Source organism: Lathamus discolor, chromosome 9 (genome assembly GCF_037157495.1).
Source record: "Lathamus discolor isolate bLatDis1 chromosome 9, bLatDis1.hap1, whole genome shotgun sequence".
Lineage (NCBI taxonomy): Eukaryota > Metazoa > Chordata > Aves > Psittaciformes > Psittacidae > Lathamus > Lathamus discolor.
Window position 1 is genome coordinate 13,015,808 of NC_088892.1, and position 25,504 is coordinate 13,041,311.

At 40.3% G+C, this 25,504-nt stretch overlaps 1 protein-coding gene across 9 annotated transcripts in view; it reads right to left on the bottom strand.

Annotated features, from left to right (window-relative positions):
* The window catches only part of IL1RAPL2 (interleukin 1 receptor accessory protein like 2), a 368,238-nt gene that overhangs the window by 84,522 nt on the left and 258,212 nt on the right, over positions 1 to 25,504 (bottom strand). For 8 of the 9 annotated variants that reach the window (XM_065689759.1, XM_065689758.1, XM_065689763.1 and 5 more), the window contains one exon: positions 21,601 to 21,675. The exons of the other annotated variant lie outside the window; for it this stretch is intronic. In XM_065689759.1, coding sequence (XP_065545831.1) covers positions 21,601 to 21,675 — 75 coding nt within the window. The remainder of the gene's footprint in view (positions 1 to 21,600; positions 21,676 to 25,504) is intronic. 9 annotated transcript variants of the gene reach the window in all.

Here is a 25,504-nt window from a genome sequence, read left to right on the forward strand (position 1 = left end):
GGCGAAGAACTGGAGAGATGATCTGTGCTTGTTAGGAAAAGAGTTACACACCCCATACAAACACTGCCTGCCCTCCTTGTGGCACAGCTTTGTGCACTCCTGAGGATGCATGTGTATGTGTAGACTCATCCCTGTACATATACCTAATACAGATTAATTGAAAGCCACACATACTTGCCAATAAATATGTACGATAAGAGGAGTCAGGGTCTGCTGTGAGTCTCAAAAGCAATCCTGCCAGGTTTCAGGGGCGGCAAGCATAGATGTAGTGTTTGAATGTAACTGTAGGAAATTATTTGGACTTTAATAAAACATATACATCTGAGTACATGGCCAGGAGAAGTGACATAGCCTATTTACGCACCTCATTTTTAGGACAGCTCTCCTGGGGCTGGATGCCAGGTACAGACATTTCTGAATTCTCTCATTTTTTCTTTTATTTTCTGTAGTTTTCTGTTTCTCTCCTCCTGTATTTCTGCCATTTCTTTTTTTATTGTCCCCAGACAGCTTTTTCATTCCTTCTCTCCAACCCTGCCCCACTTCTTACTGTATCTTGACCCATCTCTCACCTTCTTTCCTGCTGTTACACCATTCTCAGTTCACTACTTTTTAAAGGCTATTCATCTCAGAATAGCTAAATTACACCAGAGACCCTGTGCAGAACCCTTCTTGGGGTCCCTGGAAAAGGACAAAACCCCCAACCCAATCACTTTCATAACTTTTACAACATCATCATGATTTTTGGGGACATTTAGAGGTTTCAACACTAGCACTATGAATTCTTCATGCGCATCAAAACCTACTTATTCTCTGAGCAGCATGTGGAAATGTTGACAACTAGCGTAGGTAAACAGAGAGTAGTGCTAAAAGAAGTGAACAGAACTACAGTTATGAAGGTCCCTGAAGAACATATGCTGACTACCCACTGTCTTTATGGTTGGACCAGCAGGTTATAATTAAATGAAATCCCTTTCATGACTGTTAAACATTTGATTGTACGTAACTATTAAGCTTTAATTCCCCATCGCTGTTTTTTCCTGTTTTGGGGGCTGGGAGAATTCCATTAAATCATATAATTCATGGCCAATACAGCAAAGGATGTAGGATGCTCTGGATCTACCTAACAGCATAATTGCTCTAATTTATTCTTACTAATGACAACTTGGTCATAATGAATTACCCTTTTTGTCTGAACACCCAATGACAGTACACTGCAGGCAAAAGGATGAGTTGTTTGAATAAGGCAATGGCTATGCTAAGGTGCGCATCATTTTCTCCAATAGATGGGAATGTTGGGAAGTGGTAGAGGGCTGGAAAAGCAGGAACTCACCTTGTGTAAAGTTCACTTGAATCCAATAAAATTGGGTCATTAACAGTCCTGAATAAAATACCAGGCCCAGATTTAATGATTTCCCCGGCAGTCTGCCATTCATTTGAAGAGGTAGCTCTTTGCCTCTGAGAAGCAGGGAAAAAGCATATTGTCTCCAGAGACATGAAGGTCTGATAACACTATGTTAAAAAAAGCCACAGCCTAAAATGCAACAATTAAAAGCCAAGGAGAAAAAAGCAGGTAAAAAACTATGAGCAACTCTTTTCATTTTATCAGGATATCTCAGCACCTGAAGTTGCAGATGACAGTAAAGCCACCAGGTACAATGAACACATCGATTCCTGGCACTGCTATTTATGAACTCAGCTGTCAGATAATACAGACCAAACTTGAGATTTACTAAACAGGATAAGGCTTTACAGGCTCCTAGGCAAACCATGAGATTTATTTATTAACTTTTCTCTTATAAGAGGCAGAATCAGACCATGCACTTCCATTTCCCTAGGAATAGCTAAAAAAATGTTTCTCTTTAGACTCCTTCCTTCATAAAATACAGCGCGGAGGAAAAAAGCAGGTTATTCTGAACATCAGGAACAGCTAACTTTCACAGCATATTTTCCTCTCCTACATTAAAATGATTCAAAATGGAATTTGCTAGCAGAACATCAGACCTAACTGCATTACAACAACAACTTCTGGAATCAAATCCCTCTTTGCAGGCATTTAGGCATACATAACTAGAGCTTAGCTCTTTATTTATAGAGAAATAAAACCAGAAATAGAGTCGGCACATAAAAAGCAAGCATAATCTGGTATTTGTTCTGTGTAAACTCAGACGATCAAAGGAGGTTATTAAAACTATACATTACCCTAGAATCTTTACATACAAGCAGAGACAATCAACGCTGAGAACAAGAAACTATCTTGGAATATAAGATACCTTTATATTAGCATAACTGTAGCAAGGAGTGCACTGGAATAACTATTTCAGTAAAAAACAAGTAGTAGTATTAAATTCCCTCTTTGCCATGCAGGTGCATCTCCCAGATTTGTATGTATTGCAAGTCTGCTTTCAGCAAACAAAACTGGAGGCCTAGCAGACACTTTGGGGTGGAAGTCCTATAGTACATAAGCCCCATCTTGCCCAGGTTTGACCAGTTAGTAGAAACAGGACACTTTATCCTGAATTAGGCTTTTTTCTCTCATGTACCATTCCTCTACAGAGTGTACTTATAACTAATGGAGCATTCCTACAGATTTAACAATTTTAGACCAGGGATTTCACTCGGGCTATGTACCAAAGCCCAGATCCGGTTGACTGTGAAAGGGCTACGGATGCCCAACATTTTGAACATCAAGTCACTTCTATAACTACGGGCTCAAGAGATTAATATTGGCCATCCAGCTTCTTGGGAGATGACAGAGGCAGAAGGGCCCACTGATTTCCCACTTCAAGCTCTCTCATTACACAAGCCACAGGATAAGTTTAGACTGCAGCATATCTAGAACTGAGCAAAGCCCAATTCTTAACTTAAGAACCAACACTGATGGAGAGCCAAGGGCTGATGAGTTGCTGTACTGCTTTATTACCTTCCCTGGTAAAAGCGCGTGCTGTAAGTCTAGCATACACTCATTTAGCATCAACACACAGTAATCAGATCTTGTTATACACTTCAGCTTAATGGATATAAGAGCTCTCCATCATCAAATTTCAATTCCCTCTATATGTAATTCACAGACTAAGCTACATGGCACTGTGTTGGATGCAGCAGAGTTCCTAGGTCTTTTACTCTTCCTAGCTCTACAGCCTTTCTTATGGGTCTCCTTTGATTGCCCTCAATATACTCAGCTTCCCTGAAGTGCTAACAGCCGGACCTGGAAATTGTGCTGCTGTATGGATCCCATCAAGATGCCAGAGACGAAATATCATTTCTCCAGTCCTACATGACTGGGGATTGTATTTGTCCTTCTGGGCACAGAAGCATCGCCAAAACACTTCCCAAGCAGGCTCCCTCATCCCTTTTATCGCCTGTATTCTTAGGGGCATGATTAATTCAACTGTGCTGCAATGGCTGCTGTCTGGTACATCCATGTCACTAAGTAACGTACTATCTTCATGTTAGTGGTAACACAGGAGCAAAGCCTTTTCTGCTACTGGCTTCTGAGCTTTTTACTGAAGTGTTCTCTTAAGTTTTCCCAATTCTCAGCCACAATTTTTACTGATACACTGTATCAGTAAACTGACACCCTATAGCACTTTTGTCAGCCCTGAATGTAGCTCCTTTGAAGCCACTCTATTAGTCATCTTAATTTTGTCACATGCAATACAACTAAAACTTTGCAAGAAAATTGAAGGAAAAAAATAAACAAAATTCTCAATGTAACAAAGCATCCCAGACCTATCAACCCTTTGGATTATAGTTTTGGAAAAGCAGGGACCGGTGGGTCTCTATCTTTCTTGCATCCCCACCCCCCTAACAATCGATAACTTCTTTTGGCAGAGCAGAATAAGCACGAAAATACCAATGGATACTTCTATAAAGCTGAGATCCAGAGGAAAGGAGACCAGCAGCTATTAAAACAGAGCTGGTGATTGTTGCATGACAGTCGGACCAAATGATACTATGGAGACTTAACATAAACCAAGCTCTCTGGGCAATGGGAGTAGAGGGCTGGGTACAGCCACAGATACTATGGCATAAGATAACACATAAGCACCAGGACATTATGATACCATCAGTGACAAATAAAGCAGATATGCAGTACTGCTCACGTTTAGAAGGGTTTTTTTTCACCCTATTTGGACTTTATACATATCATGTGGAAACAAGATTGACAAATTGTATGCCTCCTACACCTACTTAAACTCAACTAGCTTTTCACACTCTGGTCTGTTCCTCTTTGATGCTCAGGATGAAGCTGACACATAAATTCCCTGCTAAGGATGTAGTACTTTAGGGGGATGTTTTATTGCTGACGAAGTGTGATTTCCAGCTTGCTGTGATGGGAATGAAATGCAACACAATGGAACAGCTTCCCCAGCCCTTAACTAAAAGAGAAAGGCTCTGCAACGTGCTATCCTCTTCCTCAGTGCAAAACCACCGTGTGCAGAGACACCAGCCTGTTCCCTATCCTGCTCTTTCACGGCTAGAGCACCAATCAATAGGCATCCATCAGAAACTGCTTCTAGGTTCTCAGAAGCAGGAAATGACACTTCTCACAGATTGTGCCTCCTCCCCTCATCTGTTCTTAAATAGGTTATAAACATGGATTTTAACACTCACATCATGAAAATAATTCTCACCAGATATCTATCCTATTGACTAGGTTGAAGGTAAGCCCATGAATGTACCATTCTCTTGTTGTTTATCGGCCAGGTTCCTTGCATGAGCTTGTGAACATTAAAAAAAATAATAAATCTTTATATGCCCTGATGGGTTTACTAATTTTATTCTTAACATCTTGATTTTAAGCTAAATGAATGCTGATTTGTTCCCATTCCACCCTCCTTGTTTGTTGCTATTTTAATGCCTGCCAGACTACATAATCCATTCATCTTTGGGGCTTATGAGGTCTCTGGATATAAGAAGCCCTCTGAGTCTCAAATTCCTAGTGTTGTGGCTCTGAGATTTGGAAAGAAGTCCCTGGAATCCATTTTCACAATGCGCATCTTCGTAACACAGCTACTACAGGGAACATGGAGGAGCCTCACAGAGACAACTTTTCTGATGTGCTCAAAGCCATCATGCCAGGCCACACAGCAGAGGACAGCACCTCAGAATAAGGCTACTCATAATTCAGAAGACTGCAAGTTAGCATGCCACAGAAGTTACCTGTGTTAGTGGGACATGGTAACTGGCATTATATGCACTTCCGGCTGTTTACAGTTTAAATAAACTCTCCTTAAGGAAAAACATGCAAATAAAACAAGCAAGCAAACAACAAAATACCCAAAACAAAAAACAACAGCAACAAAAAAAAAAAATCCACAAAAAAAACAAAACAAAACAAAACAAGGAAAACCCCAAAATAAAAAAAAATAATCACCAACAAAAATAACTCACCAAAACCAAAAAACACAAACAAAACGCAAGAAAAACTCAACAACACTGCAAGAGGAAAAACAAAGGTTTCACTTATGGAAATTCGCTGTCTCTAGAAATGGCTTGGGAAGTCCCCATGCCCACAAATAGGAAAAGGCCAAACTCACAAAGTTGTGTGCTCCCTTCTATTTTATTTATTTTTTTAAACATAGGGAATCACAAGACAGGTTATGGAGTTCAAACACCCTTATAGCACTGAAACCTGCCCAAGTCAAGTAATACTTAGAAGACACAGACCTGGGTGGCGGGAATCATAAAGGAATCCTTGCAGCTCAGTCCTGACTTTTCAGGCATCGGTCAATGCTTTATTAATGTGCATGTCTCTCTATGCTCATTTAAAACATAACTGGGCAACAAAAACACTTGAGGCTTTACACATCATACCAAGTGGTTTTATTTTCCCAAGGTTAAATGTACCAAGATTGGCTGACACACAGGACAAGAACGAACAAACCTCAATGAAAAAAGTAAAAAGAAAAATCACTGATTTTTTGATAGTGCAATTGTGTTTTCTCTTTGTGAACATCTAGAGAAGCATTCATTCATATTCTGAATGGAACAAAGGCAACTGAAACAGGTGTTCTATTACTAGATCCATTAAACAAGAGATTTATGCATTAAATATCCATCTTGAGGCAATTAGGCTGATCATTTTTTTCCCTCTTTTATGGCTTCATTGAAAACTTCAGGCAATAAAGCAATTAAAAAGTAACTATCCAAGCATTTATCTATGACATCAAAGACGATCAGCCTTTCTTCTATCAGAAAAAGGCCTCTTCGCTTTCAATCCTCAGAATGTACAAATTTAGAGGCAACGTTCACTGTTAAGACAGTGACATAATCGTGCCATTGTCCACAGTGTGAATGGCGAATGATGGGGTATGGACTTGCTAAATCATTGTTTGCTTTCTATTTTGGAAAATGGCTCTATTAAGTTTGACTTTAATCTCACAAGACACAGGAACAGCAAGCAGAGAAATGAAGTTACCATCGAACTACTCTTGAGGTAACCTCCGTGCTGCATGTGCTGCAAGGGCATTTACAGCCATGGGATTCTACAGACACTGTTCTTATAGGTGAGCACAAGATCTCCAAGGAATAATGATTTTCAAAACTCATATTGATGTGACAGAGAGACACTAAACCTTAAAAGGACGGCTCCAGCAATACGATGCTGGTACCATGAAGCTATCCTTTTAGAGGTGGCTCCTCATGAATGGTGGAAGCCAGTCTGAGACACAGGCCAAGAGGCTTCACAGCCTCCTCTCGCCCAAGAAGGGTGACAGAAAAGAGATTTGTGCACCGTATTCCTCACAGTTCCCCCACAAATTTTAATGTTTAGATTCTTCCCTATACTTCAACACTGAATATGTCAAAGTTAGTTCTGTCTGCCAGTAATTTAAATAAGGAAGACACCAGGCACACGCTGACTGAGAGCACTCTATAGAGACTGCTTCAGTTTTAAGTACCTGCTGCGGCTGCAAGACTGTCCCTGAGCATGGCCTGCAGGTGACCTGTTAGAAGTCACAGGACAAAATGGTTATTTCCTCATTGTCTATAGCAACAACTCCATCTGCTTCACAAAAGAAGATCCCTGTGCACACGATGACTGCAGTGAATCAGGTATTAACAGCAAAGGTAAGAAGCACACTTAAGAAGCAGACAAATGAAAGCCATTTCAATAATTTGATTATGGAATTCAAATTAACTGCAATTGAACAGGTTGCCCAGAGAAGCTGTGGATGCCTCATCCTTGGCAGTGTTCAAGGCTAGGCTGGACGGAACTTGGAGCAACCTGACCTAGTGGAAGATGTCACTGCTCGTGGCAGGGGGGTTGGAACTGGCTGAGCTTTAAGGTCCCTTCCAACCCAAACCAGTCTATGAAACAGGGAGAGGGAAGATGATATTCACTGCCAAATTCATCAACATCTTGGGATTTTACCATGAGTGTCAATCTTTACAAAATATCCAGCTTTTTAAACTAGAACACAATTGATACTGAACCAGAGAGGGTCTTAAGAGATCAGCTCACCCATTCCTAGCTCCCAAGGATGGACAACTATTAGTAAGCTAGCAATACCCAGCTCTATTTTTCTACTGCTACCCTGAGTAAATCATTATACAGTCTTTTCTCCATCATGTAAATAGCAAGATGCGAGATGACCTGGAAAGCCAAAAAAAAACCCCATTAACACAGGCACTATGGGATACAGAGAAGCTAGACAGTATATTTCAAAGTGCAGTTCTAATGACTTACAGGTGGAGTCCAATCTACAAGTCAAGAAACAAAAGCCCCCATGAGTCTGATATGTCAGTCTTGTGATTTATAGATACCCAATTGGAGACTTCTGAAAGCTGGTAATTCTGTGTAATCTAAACAGTCGTGTGCACAGAAAGACAGCATTCTGTAGGATTGACCACACTACTAAAACCCGCAACTGGAAACCACCTCCTCACATTCAGTTCAGAGGTAGAGTGAGAGCAAAGCACACGTTGCAAACACAGCTCTTGGTCATGTTCCACCCTACATTAGATAATAAATTCACTAAGTTCTGGAAGCACTGCAGCATGTTGTGAATGATGGATGACATGAAAAACCTCTGCTCAGTGCACAGCGAGCAGCCAACCCCCTTCTGTGCTGCATCAGTTGCTTTCAAGGTACTTAATAGGCAACTTTAGTGAGAGACATTCAAAAGACCCCAGTGAGCCCAGATGTCTCAAAAATAAAACCAGAACATTGCAATTTTATCCTAGGCCTTCAGTTGTTTTATTCAATTTTAGTTTTATTTTTGCCTACTTCTATCCAGTGACCTCCCTTGTCACGCTGCATTATGGACTCAAAACATAAACATCTCCCACTGCCAGTTGCTCAGCTACAGAAGAGGTTTAAGTGTGTGGTTGCCTCATCTCTCACCAAACTCTTTGAACTGAATGAATATTTCCTTTTGAAAAGGCAGTGTAAGAATGAGTGAATGGTGAATAATCAGCTCCACCACATTTTGTAATCGGAGGCCACAGAATCACATTGTTTTCCTTGCACTGTGGGTAGGTCAGTTTCTACAAAACATAAATCAAACCACAAGCAGTTTGGACAGGCTTCCACTGGTCTGATTTACCATCAAATACAATCTGCTTGGCAGAATTACCACGGGGGATTAAAGAATTAGGAACTGTATCTTGTTAACAAGCAGCACAGGTTGGCTTACAAAAATTTACAGCAAGTTTTAAGTCACAGCTTCACTTTTGCTGTGTTAGATTTGCTTCTCCCTGGCTATATTGCTACGCTGTTTCAAGTTACTGGATTGGGAAGACAGTCAGCTGATTTACTGCACCTGAATGGTTAAAATTGCAAAAATCTTGCTATTTTATAGCTTTGCCTCTCTAGTCCCTCACTCCTGCCTGTTTGTAGCATCAATTTATTTTTACTTGTAATAACTGCACATTAGACAATATTTTACTTATTACATGTGTGGGAAGAGGTCAGAAGTTGCTTTATTCCTAAGTACACTGGTCTTTAGTTGTAACCACATTAGGAATGTTTAATGAGAAAAGCAAAAAACCAGTTTAATAACTGAATCCACTTATACTGCATCTCTACATTTAGTGGTGTGGCACAGAAGGAAGAAAAAAGGCTCAGCTTTATCACCACTACTTCTCCCACTACTCTATTTCCTTCAAAAGAGAAGGCAGATCATTATTTAGAGATTACATAGTGTAATAGTTTTATTCACTCCTTTATTGGCATTGTAAGGTTGTACACCCAGCAATAGGTCTTTATATGCAGAATTTCGTAGTAGATCTGGAACTGTAACCAATACAAGACACAAAATTTTCTTGATGAAGAACAGTGAGTGTCACAAGTCTTCACTATTGCCTATATGCCAGGCTCTCTACAAAGCCCACAGGCAAACAGTGCAAGACTGGAAACTCGTGATGCAAGGTTTGCATGGATCAGCTGCCCAAGCCCCTTTTAGATGAGAAGGTGGTGCTGACAGACGGGTCAGAGAGGTGTTTCTGTTTCTCACCTGCATCCAACCCCCCCTAAAAAGGTTTGGGCACTTTTCTGGAGCCAACTTTAAAAGCAACATCCACAGCAGAAATGCCCTGGGTGCTACACTGATCCCTCACTATTCACCATTCAGCCAACATGGTATTTTAATAACACTCAGCTTTAGAAATGTATTTATTTTCATGTACATATCAAAGCCCTGACTGCTTTATTTGTTTGGAAGGAAGAGTGGAACTGTTCCAGCAGACTTTCTATTTTCCACCAATTCCCTCAAGAAGGATATTAAGGGTAGAAAGCAGAGTGGGTAATTCCCATCTCTGGGTAGAAAATGAATCAGACTGGCACAACATTCATTACACAACAGAGGCTTTCACTGATTAAGAAGGTATTCAGGTAGACAACTGGCCAGAAACAGATGCTATTTGTGCGCATAAACTGAGCATTAGAAAATTGGCTGTTTACTAAAACAGGTGTTTGGGGGGCTCACACGCCTGACACTGCAGATGTGGTGTTCTGCTGAGGGACCGCATCAGAGAACATCAGTTCCCTTCCCAGTTGCACTCACACTTCAACTGATTTAAAGCAGGAACTAAATTAAATTCAACAGAGTCAGCATCAGCTTTGAAAACTAGTGATTTCAATCAGGGATATAGCAAGAAAATACAAGGTTTTACTCATGCCAGCTGTTCTGTTGCCCACTTTTGATATCGTAATCATTCATTATTGTCTGGTCAAACCCAAAACAACTGTTTAAGAAAGTTTTGCTGGTTTCTAATAAACCAACAACAACAGAAAGAAAAAACACCAAGGGCTCTCAATCACGAGATTTTTTGTAATTTTAATTAATGGGGTCTTAGAAGGGGATTTCAGTCCTTCAGACTGTAAGGTAAATAACTGTGGAAGAAGCAGCAAGACAATGATATACACCCATATTTACAAGTTAGTTATAGAGTAGCCTTACAGCACACAGGAATAAAATTAATCTGCAATGTTAGTTTTGCAGAAAAACTGGCAAAACACCTCACTACACAGCTGGCACAGAATATTGTATAAGCCAGGTGTGAATACAAAATTGACACAGAAAACAAGATGCTTGCAAATTCCCAGGGAGGACTTACTGGAGTCTCTTCTTAAAAAGCTATTCTAAAATAAGCCAAGACAAGCATGACTTATCCTACATCACACATTGTAATTTGCTTGTGGCTTTATTTTTTTTTTTTTAACAGGCAAAACTGCAACACAACCCCCAAATCCTTGCTGAAAATTTAGGCGCTTGAAATCACAAGCTTAAGAGTCTTCTGACCAAAGAGGTGTTTCACAAAAGAGAGGTCAGGCCGTGAAGGGACGTGCTGGATTGTGAGATGATGGGATTTGAAACCCTGAATCTGAGAGTAGTATGCTTGCCTGCATCTAACTGCTCAAATGCAAGTGATGCCTTCTCAGAGAGAATATGCCCACAGTGTGAGTAACAATTTGATATCTACACACCACTCGTTTTGGCAGATGATATTTAGAAAAGCTAAACCACAATCCTAAATAAAAGTGCTTGGTCAATGATCCTTAGTAAAGCAGATTTCTTATTGCATACAGTGCAGTCTCTCTACAATTTAGTTTCCAAAGTGAGTAAAGCATGAAAGGCAGATGCATTCAGATGAAATTAAATCCCCAATATCCACTTCACTTACAAATGAAACCCTTGCTTACTCTATATGCATTCACTTCATTGGGGCAAAGGCTCAAATGTTCCAACAAAGCAGTTTCTGCCTGCAATGTTTATTAATATCAACAATTTGAACAACAGGCTGCAGAATGTTATAAATTTAATTTCTAATTCATCAATGCAGACCAGGAAATCATTAAAAGAGTTAACAGTAATGTAATCAGGAAACAGAAAGCTTGATTTGATCAGCCAGCCCAATCAAAGCAGCTTTACTTTTGAAATCCTGCATATTCAGGGCTTAGCAACAAACTATTCAAAATAGCGTGTCAAGTCCAGAAGCATTTATAGAATGTATTCGAGGAAAGATCCACACAGACAATCTTTCCTTTCACACAAAGAGACAAAAGTCACAGAATACATTACAAGGCCCTTAGTGACATGGTTTAGTGGCGGTAGATTGACAGTCCCAGGATAACAGTTGGACTTGATAATCTTAAAAGTCCTTCCAACCTAGTTGATTCTATGATTTGCTATTATTTACTCAGCTCACTAGCAGTGAAAAGCACACCAACATACCAGTTTTGTTTTGTTTCTAATAAAGATGACTGCAGATTAAATATTTAAATGCTCAACTCAAACCACTGAGCTTGATCAGAGAAACATCAAAAATGTTTTCAGTTTGTAAAGAATTAGGTAATACTTGACCAGTAAAGCATGAGGCACCATTTGCAAACTTCAGCACTGAGATTATAGCAGTGGCATATGGAGTTCACTTACATTTTAGACTCTGCTAGATATAACATGACATTTACTTATGCCTTTTAATTAATGCAGTGTGCAAGACCTTCACTGAGATTTGTATTCGAGCAATATAAAACATCACTCAAAGAATTAAGTGCTTAATCCTATGCTCCTCTGAGCTGAAGTAACTACACACCTGACTGTGCACCAAAGAGATCTCGTTGCATGTTTTCATGACTAATCATATTCATTTGTTCATGGGAATAGGGCCAAGCATTTCAAACTTAATAAGCTTCCCATATAGTCTAAGCAGCTAACAAGAGCATAGTCATTACGAGAAAGTTACAGTCATCATTTAATGTGAGGCTGGCCTGTCAAACTAAAATGTGTGGTAGAAAACAGTGTGCCTCTGTTGCTTTTCCACAGTTTATTGCTTTCTGTATTTTTACTTTCCAGCTGATTAGGGGCACTGAGAAGTCATGTAAGATGGGTCTTCTGTAGGTAATAAAGGTATCTCCTCATTTCAAGACAAATCTTGCTTTGACTCTTTCATTTGGTCTTCATTGGACTGAAATGTCTAACACGAGTACAGTAAATCAACCCAGGTTTAATGGTCAAAGTTCAATTACTCAGTACAAGCTATTTGCTCTGTGGGATAGAAACGAACACAAGGGTATTGAGGATGAAGTTAAAAGCAACATTTATCAAACATGGATTAAATGAAGCAAAGATTCGGTTAGCAGAATTCCATCTTATTTCTTTTGAAGGACTCTGACAGCTTTGATTTTCACAGCCTCTAAGATCATGACATCACAATATTGAAATTTAAAGAAATAAAAAATTATGCCATGACTCTTCATTTTCTGCACTGTTGCCTTTGGAACAGATTACAATTTTCTATTATTTTTCAGTGAAGAAGGAAAAATCACAAGAATGGTTAGCTGAGGTTTTAATCTTTGCTGCCCACTGCACCGCAACACTGTGATGCATGACCCTGACCTTTTGCAGCCTGGTATATTTTGACTGTTTGCCCACTCAGCTCCATCCCTACATTTCAGTGAGGCCATAAACAAGAAATGTGGAATGGCATGCCCAGCAAATCACAGAATGCTGAAAAGGTCAAAATAGTAGTGCTGAATGTTTCTACTCTGTAATTTACAGAATATATGAGGCATTTACAGCCTAATAACTCATTCATATGACAAACACTGTAAAGAGAATGTAAAATGGCAGACCATGAATTCCGTCCAGTGACAGTGCTCCTAACAACCACAGAAAAGGATGCAAACTTTGCCCTGTGGTTCTCTTTTCTGAAACATTAATATTGGCTGACTTTCAATGAACAACAGCATATGTCTGTGGACTGTGCAGTCAAAAACTCTGTGTTTGCAGTCAGGCTCAGAACCCAACAGGCAAGGTCCCTGAGGAAAAAGTCCTGGTCAAAGCCTTCCTGATCTGTACTCCTTCTTGCCCTTCTCAAGGCATTTCCCTGATAGCAGGTGATTTTATTGTCACAAAATTCCTGGAAACTAGAGAAGTACTTTCTTCACTTTAGAAGAAGAAAGTCCTGGCCAAGGTCAGGAGAACTATAGCAGAACAAATCCCCCACAGCTCTTATTAACAGCCCTGATCTCCTGCTCTCCACTAAGACCATCTCTTGAATACAATTTTTGCAGAAACAAATTGTGCTCATTTCTCAGACACACTTCAAATGCTGTAAATGTAGAAACTAAACAAGACACCCTTTAACCAAGTTCAGCACAGCTGCATGTCTTTGGCAGTTGAAGCGCTGGTTGCACTTGTTAATGACAGCTCAGTCCTAGTGAAGTGCTGAAGATGTTATGTCCTGCACACCCCTATGCACATCACCATCTCCAGAGAAAGTTTTACTGGTACAAGATGATTTCAGGCATTCTTCACTCACAAACTAGATAATGCCTTTGAACAGCTGTAAGCCAGGACATAGCGGAGTGTTTCTTCTCTGTTACTACCTTGAAAAAAACACCACAACAGATTCATCTCTAGTGTTGCTGTTTCAAACCAAAACGCAAGGATATGTATCTGACACGAATTCACCAATTTTTCCTATAAACACAGCATTATTTTGTCCTCAGAATTATATATAAGATCACACAAACAGACACTGAAATTGATGCAAGAATAAACAGTTTATAGAAGACTAAGAGCAAAACTTGGGAAGTGCCAAATCTTCCTTTCTGGCACATCTGTGCCAATCCCATAGATCTCAATGCATGTAAAATCCAGGATCAGTAGCCAGATTTCGGCCCTGTCTTTCCAGGTCCATCAAAACAAGGAAATAAGTGTGCCAATAAACTGTTCTCTGTTTCACAGATACAAATCTGTATTAGCTATACGAATGCAGAACAAGTGTGAATTTACACCAACTGAACAACAGATCCCAACCTCAAGTCTCTGAAGTACAGCATTTTACCATTATCCCCAGGAGAAGCAGCGATATTACCAACATGCCAAATTAGCATCAAAGCATTAATGGTAATACACTTAGGGTATTTAGGGAACTACTTGTAAACAAATGTCAATTTGTCTCTAATATTCCTTGCAGACTAGTATAAAATGATTGTAACAGATGCAGGTCTTGCCTCCTTTCATACAGGCACGTATGGCTGAAATAGCTGTGGAGCTGTATCCCTACTGCTGCAGACGAAGGCAGGTCCTAAAGAACAGACCCTTGGTTCCTCTTAATTTCCTAGTAAAACTTGCTCTTTCATGTATTTCTGTGCAGGAACATGAAACTTTTGGTATTACAGTCTGCACTGCTGGGAGGAAAAATTTTCCAGCACTGAGTCTGGGGTCATTTACACAGCGAGTCTGTAGCCTCTTGAGGGGAGGGGAATAGCGTGTGAGGTTTGATCTCCCGTGGAAAGAAAGGGAAGATGTCCTGGTGTATCTGTGGGAGGAGGTTGGTGTAGTAGAGAGCCCTGGATGGCTGGAAGAATGTATGGAGAACATAACAGTGAGGGTACCAGCTTGCTCCTCCAGACAGCAACAGCGCATGAAGGACATGGCTGTGAGATGAGAGTGCCCCGAGGGGACAGCTGGGGACAAAGGGGATTGGTGTTGGGGTGGAGGGGATGCAAACCACACACCTTCTCTGCCTTCAGTCCAACCTCCCCTCTGCTCTGCCATTCAGTGCACACAGACCTAGGTCCCTGCTATGAGGGTAGGGATTATTCCACCCAGACAGAATGAGACAGCAGGATATGATCTGATTGCCACACATCCCACATGCAGGCCTTGCACAAGGGAAGAGCAACTGAGTCTTTATGGACAATTTTCAGTTTCCTGTCTGTACGGTAATCACTCGGATGGTGCACTAAAAGCCCCTACTTAACTTAAAATATTATTACTTTTACTAGTATTTACAGACTATTCTGGTGGGGAAAGGAGCTGTATCTTCAAAAGCTGGATTCAGCAGGAAAAGAAAAAAAAGAAAAGAAAAAGAAAAGAAAAAAGAAAAGGTATTGCTGATTATTGCTGATTGCGATTGCATTTCTCAAGCAGAACAAGTGCAGTGCACATAGAGGTAAATATAATCTCCTATCAAGGCTGTTCTTTATAAGATTCTAGTTTCATACATTTATCATTTTGTGCTGATGGATCCATTAGGTGAAATCAAAGCTGAGATCCTAGTTCATTATCTCAATTAGAGCTTTTTATTTTTGGAAGACACAAAGAAGGGATCTACATCAAAACCACCAGGCATTCTCAGAGAACGGGCAAAGAGAATGGGAAATTCCCCTTCTTTTCACCCTAAGAGAAGGGACGTCCAATTTGATGGTCAACAGTCTCTATACAAGGTATTCCCAGGAAAATCCTCCAGAACCTAATCAGGCAATCAGCTTCCAGCAGAGTCAGTCTAAACATTCTCTGTGGTGACTCCAGCACCAGCTGCAAAAGCCCAGCACAACTGTGCCCTTATTTTGCTTCCACTGCACTCTCAGAACTCCTTGAAGATGTGTATCTGGGCTGCCACCACATTTCACACAGAGTAACTCTTGTTGGAGCTCTTGCTCCAACTCTCAACAGAAAAGCAGGAGGAAAAGTAATACTTAAAAAAAAAAAAAAACAAAAACAAAATTTGCAGCTCTGTCTCCTCCCTGACCTCTAAGCTTTAATTTCATCCTCCGCAAACATCCCTTCTTGGTCTCAGCTTCACCTTTTTCCCAGTTCAGCCTCTTTGCTCACTCAGAGCCCGTTTGTGTCAGGTCACCTCTGATTCCTCAAGGTTGTCTCTTCTGTGCTGCCCCAGCTGAGCAGAGGGAGCAGGAGCAGTGCAGTCAAACAGGTGCAAAGCTCTGGATTTGGCCAAACTCATAGAAACCCAGATCTTGATCTGAGAGCCCTACTAAGCTCTAGGCTGGAGAATGCCTGGTGGGAACTGAGGCAGAGAAAGGCAGAAGGATAGCATGTAGCTACCAGCATCTAAAATACTTGTTTTTCATTATGCACCTGCTACAGTCTTGAGCAGTCATCATCTGTGATCATTTAAGCAAAGAGCAAATGAAAAGGCGGTGCGCAACACTTGGAGGCCTGACCATGGGAGAGTGTGTCAGTGCTCTTTCCACACTGCAGACACACTAATAAGAATTCCTCCCCAAGTTTTAAATAACTTGCTCTATTTGAATTACTTTCAAATTTTCTGTATTGCTCTTTGTCCAAGAACACCACCCTAGTCAGCTAAGATGTTTATCAAATACCTGTATCTTGAAATACAAAGAAAGCATGATGCGATCAGCAAGTCAGTAATGACAGACAGTGCTGGGCTGTCTCAGACAAGCTTGGTATGAAATGGATGCCTCCAAAATATCTTCCAGATTTTTTTTAATCATTATTATTTGTTTTTAAAAGAAGTGGGGCCTAAATAAATTAGACTGTGATCAATGAATGTAGTATCTTAAAGCTGTCAGGAAATGCATGCATTTTCAGTCTCAAATGACTTCTTCCAGCCTGTGCTTCAAATACAAAGGGCCTTCCCCCCACCCCTTTTTTTTTAGACTATTCTTTTCTATTCCCACACCTGTCAGCAGATGGAACATGGTCTATTCCCTTGTGCTTGTTTTACAGTAGCTTTATTGATCTGCTTAATAACTGCTCCCAGTGAACTGCAATGTTAAATCTCTTAGAAACAAGATCTTTCTGAACAGGTCAGCTATCAGCAAAAAATGACAATCCTCGTACACTGTATGTTTTCTTTCCTCAGCATTTTTAGAAGCAGAGAAACTACATGATAAGAGTTAAAACCCATTAAATATTTTCTCTGTTCAGTAAAAGAATTAACTGATGTTTCTCTCTTTGGGTGCCTGAAAACAAAACCAGTACATAATTGAAAAGCAAATGGTACATTAATGTTGTGTTCAATTAATACGGACTCAAACATGCAAACATTCATTCCAGTCTCGACCAACTCATTGGTTAGGAAAACATTAACTGTAACACACACTGCAAGAACTGACAGACAGACTTGGCTTCTATTTCAGTACCGTATTTTCAGCCTTTTTGATACTTTGTGGAACACACAAGTGTAAAACAGCAGCCATGGTGTACACTGGATGATGCTGGGAGAAGTTTATATAGAGGCTAGCTAGCTACAGCTCCCGCAACATCCTTACAGAACTCTGTCCAGCCAAGAACCAGCAGAGTATAGCTGTGCTTCCTGTCTTCTGCAAATGCTTATGCCCCTTCCATGCTGCTTTCACATCAGCTGACGGCTGGCAGTGCAAAAACTCACAGCAACCTATCTGATGACACTGATCAGATTTTGGCTTCTTCATGCTACCAGAATTGGGCAAAGGAGGCAGTTCAGAGAAGAAACCTACCCTCTAATCACATAATCAAAGCACAAATGATTGGTTAGTTTTCTTTCCATGTTCTCAAAGCACTAGGAGCAAACAAAGTTAGCTGGAGAAGAATTTTTAAAAGTGTATTAAGAAATCAGCAGAGTGATGTTATCTTGAGACCTACAGCACAGCATGCTTCCCCCTTACTGCAGAACAGCTGGACAGGGAAATAGATAGCACGTCTTTAAAATTTAATGCACCACATAGAGCCTTGAGACTTTTGAGGTTTTGATCTTTACTTCCCTAAATCACCTAAGGAGTTTTCTAACCTCAGGGATTTGCCATGAACAATCCATGCACATGCTTAGGTTTACATCGTCAATCAAAGCAACTGCAAGTTCCTAGTCTAAAAAGACTTGGGGTCTTTGAACAACTACTTTGAACCACAGCAGTATGAGCTTTAATAAATTTATGTTCAGAGCTTTGCATGGGAGACAGTCACAATTTACTAACAAGAGTCTGTAGTAGTGTTACGGCTCAAAACTCTTCAAATTAAGTATTAAGGGCCTTCTGCTAAAGCCACATCTCCTGGGCAGAAGACTTGTTATGTATTTCGGTTCATATTAACACGTTTGATTTTAATGTTATGAAGACAACTCAGGGATATCTTTTTTCAGGAAGAACATGAGACTGTTAGATCAATGTCATATCTTTGCAAAACTACATAAAGAATAGTATGAGTAAATATTACTTGTTAAAACCAAGATATAATAAGATTAAATGTGCCGCATCCTGTGCTATCAAGGACCATTGCTACACTGACCCCAAAGCAAAGAGCTGAAAACCAAATAAAAGGGTGTTTTGTTTTTATGACAAGGAAGCAGCAAATGAACAATAAAAAAATTATCTGTCATTATTTTCTAGGTCGGCCCAGAGATGAAGTGATTATCTGACCTGGTAAAGCATCCAAGACAGTGAAATTGTTTTGGACTTTTTCTCTAGTCCTCTGGGACGCTCTTCTGTCCTCCTGTCAACCTTCCTCTCTCTGGCTCTGTTTCTCCAGCACAAGCAAATAGCGAAAACAAGTTAAAAAAGCAAATTCCAGTTTCTGCTTCTCTCTGCCCTTGACAGGTTGGTTTTGATCTCTGTCACATTCCAAAGGAAAACAGAAGAAGCAAAAAGTACATTCATGTTCCTAAAGAACAAGGCAGGCTCTGGACCATGTTTGAAGCCTGAAGGAGCTCTTTTATCCACGATTGTGCATGTCTATTTTCACTTGAGTCTTCTTATAAAAGCTGAGAGCCAAAAGGTGAATACTGAAGTCTGCAATGAGGTCAAAAAAGCTGCTAGTTAGGCCACTGCTTAGAGTTTTGGCAAGATTTTGCAGTGCATTGTGCTAATTATTAAGGATAAAGACAGCAAATAATTATTAATCTCCTCTGCTTATAGAGCAAAGACAGCTATTTCTTTAAAGATTAGTTTTCTAATAGAAACCTAAAATAATCTCTGAAGAACAAGTAGATGCATGAAAGTCCATCTGGTTTTTAGTTTAGTGGAATGTTCATACGTGTAGAACCTCCAATAAAGCTTTTTTTGGTATATTGGGTGGTTTGGCTTTATGGGCTAAAGACCCTGTAAGACACAGAAACTGTGCTTTGGTTTCTAATCAAATCCTGCAGAATGTCTCCTCTTCAAAGCTCCTAGGAGAGCTTTCAAAAAAGCATTCCAGCAGATGACCTAACATACAACTTTCTTCTCCATTCCTTTGCTGCAGTTGAGCGATTCATTTTCCTGCACAGCTCTAGTACATGGGGAGGCTCTGAGCATACTGCAGCTGTCAGGACAGCCCCCCAGCCCCAAGTGCAGGTGGCCTACACAAGATGAAGGGGCTCCCTGAGAATTTTCTAGCTCTGTTTGCCATTTAAAATCAGGAGGGAAATCAATTCACTTCACTGTATGTTAAAGAAATACGTTCAGGTTCTTTCATGGCATTAATCTTTTACACATAATATGAATATGGTTTAGTGGCAATAACCAAACCCATTAACATATCAGAAAAAATGCATCACATGTAAATTCCCTGATCTTAGGGGACATCTAATGGATTACATTCCAGCATATAAAGATGCAAGATTTATATTTCCCTCTAGAGATATTCCAAAATCCTATTACCAAGACACATCTCCAAGGAGAGGAAGGGATTTGTTTGTTTTAATTTCACTTTTTTTAAAATCAAACCTCTTTTTTAATCAGTCAGAACAGAGTGCTTTCATGCAGGAAAAAAAATAAATAAAAAGAAGAAATCACAGCAAAACCAACGGCGTCCCGATGGAACAGGCAAACTTCGAAGAGAGAGGATGGAATAAAAATACAGGAAACAGATGTATACTCTTTGAGTGCCTTTATTCCACAGATGTATGCAGGGACAGTTTGCTCCCAAACCAAATCATTGGAAAGTTGACTGTTAAGAAGCTGGACCAGCAACTGAATTCAGCCTTTTGGGTTAATCCAAACTTCCATGAGCATGCTTTGCTACTAATTCTGGTTTTTGACTACGGCTTCAGACCCGTTTTGTGTTTTCCTCTTTTAAGGCTGATTTCTGATGTACTGTAGGTTACCCTGCTCTTGCAGGGGGGTTGGACTAGATGATCTTTTTAGGTCCCTTCCAACCCTTGGGATTCTGTGATTCTGTGATTCTGTACAGACACACAAGTCCAGTGAGTGGAACCTGACTACACACATACATGCCTGTCTGCAGAACTCATCTGGCACTGGCCCCTTCTCACATCCACATCTTTCTCACATCTTTCCTGTACAAGCCCTTACAGACTCCTGAGTCAATTCACATACACGAGGAAGTTACTCTTGAAGATTGGCTAAGGTCACAAATGATTCATATTTTCACCACAATTCAAGAACCACATTCACAAATACAAGCTCCATTTCTAAATATTTTCAGAGCATCTTAAGCGCTTCATCGAAATTGTTAGGCACCTGTTTTAAGCATGTGCCTTTGTACTGTGCTTAAGTAGGACCCTGTAGGGTTTCACAAACAGCTTTACCACAATGTTAACAGCCCACTTAAAATGCTTCATTCGGACCTTGCTTGCCTTCAAACACCATTCCATCACTGAATCCTAACCAGCTTTGGTATAAAAGGAAAATGAGAGTCAGACTCAAAAAAAAAAAGAAATGGCACAGCTTCAGCACAGAGTAAATAATACACATCTGCAACACACCTCTTGCAATTTAAGCTCAAGGTACCACAGTCCTCAACAGCAACTTCAATTCTGCCTCTCCAAATGAGAGATCTACTTTCAAGGAACTGAAAGAAAACCTCTGGAACTTCAAAGCTGAGCAGTTCTTTCAGCACCAAGGTGCACCGCAGTTCCTCAAGGTTAGCAGAACTCTCCAACATTAGAGTTTCTCAACATTAGAGAAAATACAGGCTGCCAGGTGAGACTGGGAGATGTACATTCACAGAAGAATATATAACAGGAGTGAGAAAAGCACACAAAAGCCCTTTCTGATAAACATTCAGAACAACCTTAAAATGCACCAAAAAAAAAAAAAGTTTTACATCAACTTTTAAAGGAATTAGCACTTCTTTTATGAGAATATTTGTCTTGGACAGGGTGAACATCAACTGATCAATACAGTACCAATGTAGACATACATTATCAATCGTGTATTAACAAGAGCAGAAGCACTCTGTATTTAATACCCATTGTAACCAATTAGTACTGCCACCCCCTGATGTTACAGTAGTTCTTTCCCTTAAATTGCCATGGAAGTAATTTCTACAGTTATAAATGAGAAGCTGCAAATTGATTTGCATGTAATAACAGTATCACTAAACCTTTCTTACCACGTTCAGTTTTTCCCATCTGCTACCAGAGTGGAAGTTTAGGATCTATTTTTCCCAGAAGGGGACTTACCCAGCTGGACATCTATAACAGTTGGCTGGTTCTCCATGGGGAACAATGGCTTTGGAGGTTTGTCTGTGAGTAAAGCTAGAAAAGAAAATGAGAAACTGTAATTGAAAAATTGAGACCGATGACTGCAAAAGAAAAGCTCTTTCACATAAGCAATCAAATGTTTGGACACTTGATGGCATATAAACTTTCATTAAATAATATAGCTGTTACACTGCCAATGAGATACCACTTTTCTAGCGGTTGTGGTGGCCCCACTGACTACACAGGAATGAGTTATTTAAAGAACTGCATTTTTAAAACACCAAAACAAAACACATCTCTCACTTTTAATCTACATATAACTACATCAAACATTTTAGATTCTCACCTTGCAAAGTTAACAATTAATGTGAAATGCCAATCAAATCTACTTCAGTGTGACCAGTCCCAAAACAGTATTTAGATACTCGAAGAAAACTTGCACGTACAACCCCAGGAGCTTCATACCTAGCCTACACTTCCACCCACCCACCCACGTGGGGCACCTGGACCTCTTCCCAAAGCCTGAGAGAGGACCCTGCCTTGTGTGACACAGAAGGGTGTCCCTGAGAGCAGGAAACTGAGAGCATCTGGTCCTGCCGGGTGACTGCTCCAGGCAGTAGGACAGCCACAGACATACTACAGGCTTTGTGACCTGGTTTGAGAGCTTAGTGACAGACAGTGCAAATAGGTTTTGTGAGTTGAGGCTAACTTGACATAAATGACTGAGGATTCCTGGAGATCAGGAGAACTGGTTTTAATCAAATACAGCATCTTGCACCACATGAAATTAAGCTTTTCAAACTTACTTCAAAACCTTTCCAGTTGAAATTCAGCACCTGAAACTACTTGATCTGTTTGCAAAATGAACTTGCGTTTTTCAACAGAAGGCTAAAGCAAAATTGCTCTGATATCCTCAGAAGCCTCAGCATTTTGACAGGAAACAAGCCTACCCAGAGGTCCATTAGCTCAAGCTGATGTTGCCCATGGCTGGGGCACCGGGTCTTCCTGATCCAAGCACAAGGAGCTTAAGCTCTGCAAGCTTCTAGCCTGCTCCCAAGCCAGCCTGGCATGTAGGGGAGACACCTCTCCCCCAGCCTGCTTCACCACAAGTTCAATGGTCCAACACACCTTCCCCAAGGCTTTAAAACAAGCTGGCCGAGTGGCTGAAGCAGAGGTGCAGCAGTCCCACCTCTGATTCACATTAGTTTCACTAATGTGGCTTTGATAACCTGCTATCAAATGACAGCTGTGTAAAATCAGAGATAGCCAAATCATTCTGCTACCAAAAAAACCCCATAAGAATCATAAGCCTACAAAGCATTTTTACATCTACAGAAAAGGACAAAGAGAGATTATATTACAGAAGATGTACTGAGATATAACTGTTTGATTCTGCTTTACAGTTAATACTGTTTTTTAAACTCCTTAAGCAGCGATTGCCAGCACAATCCACTTCCCCAGTTCCATGCAAATGAAAATGTGGTTCCTTCCATGCTTTACTTATCACAAAACAGGCATTTTGGTAACAAGCCAGCTGCTAGTATCTCAGATCAACATCATGTGTGTTTGTAAAAACTCCCTGTAACAGTTTACCCACAAGGACAACACAGCAACCTCTGCAGTGATTTTAACAGCATGTTAATAAGACAAGAACCACAAGCAGGACTCAGAATGAAAGATAAATGGGAAATCCTGTTAATGAGAATTCAGCACTTCAAAAATGCTCATGCAGTGCAAAGTCACAAGACTGACCCAGAAGTAACATCAAGGCTACCTGTACAATTGCATTACTTGGGGATTAGCCCATGAGCAGAAAATTTCTGGCAGAAACAAATAATTAGTTTGCTATACTAACGCACCTAAGTCATCTGAATGTCATTAGAGAATAAGACAGAAGTATTGCCAAACCTACATCTGTAATCACAGTCTAGCTACTTGCTTTTTAAAGAGTTTCAATGCTAACCAAAGCTAAAAACTTCTGAGTTTTGGGCATCAAACCCAAGGGAATTTGGAACACATTGCACTGATGATTTTTTTTTTAAGGACTGTATGCTTTTAAATATCAATTTAGAAATCTTCTAGCAAAAAACTTTTGAGACACTTATTCATAAAATTACACTGCATCCAAAGGCAGCTAGATACCTCTTTCTCCAGCTTCTCCACAAATCTCACCCTAATTCAAACAGCTTTTCACTTGAAGGTCACTCCTGTCTCCAGCAAAGCTCATTCCCAACACTGCAGGAAAAAAGTACGTTCTCCAGGAAGTCCCAATACACTGGTAGCCAAAACATTTGGCAAGGGGAAACATGAGAGCAAGAGTATATTTTCTGCTCAACAACTATGAGAGCTCTGCTTTTCTTACACTCCAATTCCTCACATGAAAAAGCCCTGTCAATAAATAGTAAGTTAGCAAGAAGCAAGAGCCACTAGACTAGAATTACATTAGCTGAACTGTAACCTGCTGCCAATGAGAAGATGAACCTCTTCATATGTATTGCTTGTCATTTCCTTTCAACTCATCACAGAAAATTAGACGTAGCATCATCTGGCGCCGACATCTGCTGAGGGGGAACCTCATCACTAGAGTCACAACCTGACAATATTGCTTTTCTGCAATTTTGGGTTTGGTTTCTTTATTGGGGTTGGTTTCGTTACTGGTTTTTATACTGTCTAAGCACACTTCCTTGTAACGCCTGCTGGAAGGAGACAGGAAAAGGAAGTCCTACAGAGGTTTTAGAACTTTAACAATGCTCTTAACTGCCTCTGTGCAAGTGAGGTCAGCGACTGCTTCAAGGAAAGAGCCAAAAAATTTAGAAAATGCATTTTGGCCTAGGAATTACATAACTGAGAGTTCTTAGAAGGCAACACGTTGGCCTGTATCTAAATGCAAGACTACCCCACGTGCTCAGCACAGAGAGAAGGGCTGCTACTAGAGACATGCAACTATTTGCTGTAGCTTCCACACAGGCCTGCTGCAAAATGTGCTGGAGAAAGTGGAAAGGTCCCAGGGGCAACAAAGGGGTTTGGGGATTTAATAAACATACAACAGAATCAGGCTCTTTGTTAAAACTAGGTCCGAACAAGCCACAGTCTCACTGACCCTTTCCAGGACTCCTTCAGGAGACATTAGGATGTGTTTAAAGGGGAACCCAAGCCCCCCTCTAAACCTTGCATCCCAGCTGAATGTGCTCCCTTGTACTTTATGAAGAGCCTAAACAGAATTTCACGTTCTGGTACATTACCAACACTTTTTTAAGGCTTTTGTTGCTACCTTTAGGCTTTTATTGTATTGTAATTTTTCATCTTTGGTACCAAGTTTTACTCCATGCGCATTGTAGGACATAGAGAAAACTTGCTGGGGTAGCTGCATCCATGCTGTGCCAGTGTGCTCAGGCTTCCCTTGTTTAATGTGCTTTTCATATCTCATTCCCACCCATACCCCTTGCAACCCAATCTGATCAGCTCTCCCCCCATTTCTCTTAGTTTTACTTGCAGTCTCTGGCTGTTTTCTAAATATGCTTCTGTATGTCACATTTTAAATAGTTATATTTTGCCATATTGTTCTTGGAGAGCAATCATTATAATGAACTGGCAGCCTGTCAGAGCTCTTTACACAGGAACCGAAAAGGCCCAAAGGGATTTTGAGTCTAGAAGGCGATCAACTGCTGACTCTTCAATGTCATCCATGTTTACAGAAAACAAAAGCCACTTATTTTAGAGGTCAGACATCAGATCACTTAATTCTATGAAATTTATATTTCATACTTCTTAAACAGGAAGCCAGTACAAGATATTCTCAGCTATGATCTCTTTCACTATCTCTGGACTTAACAGAAGTCCACAAACAACCTTTATTCAACCTCGCATTTCTCTAAGAGAAATG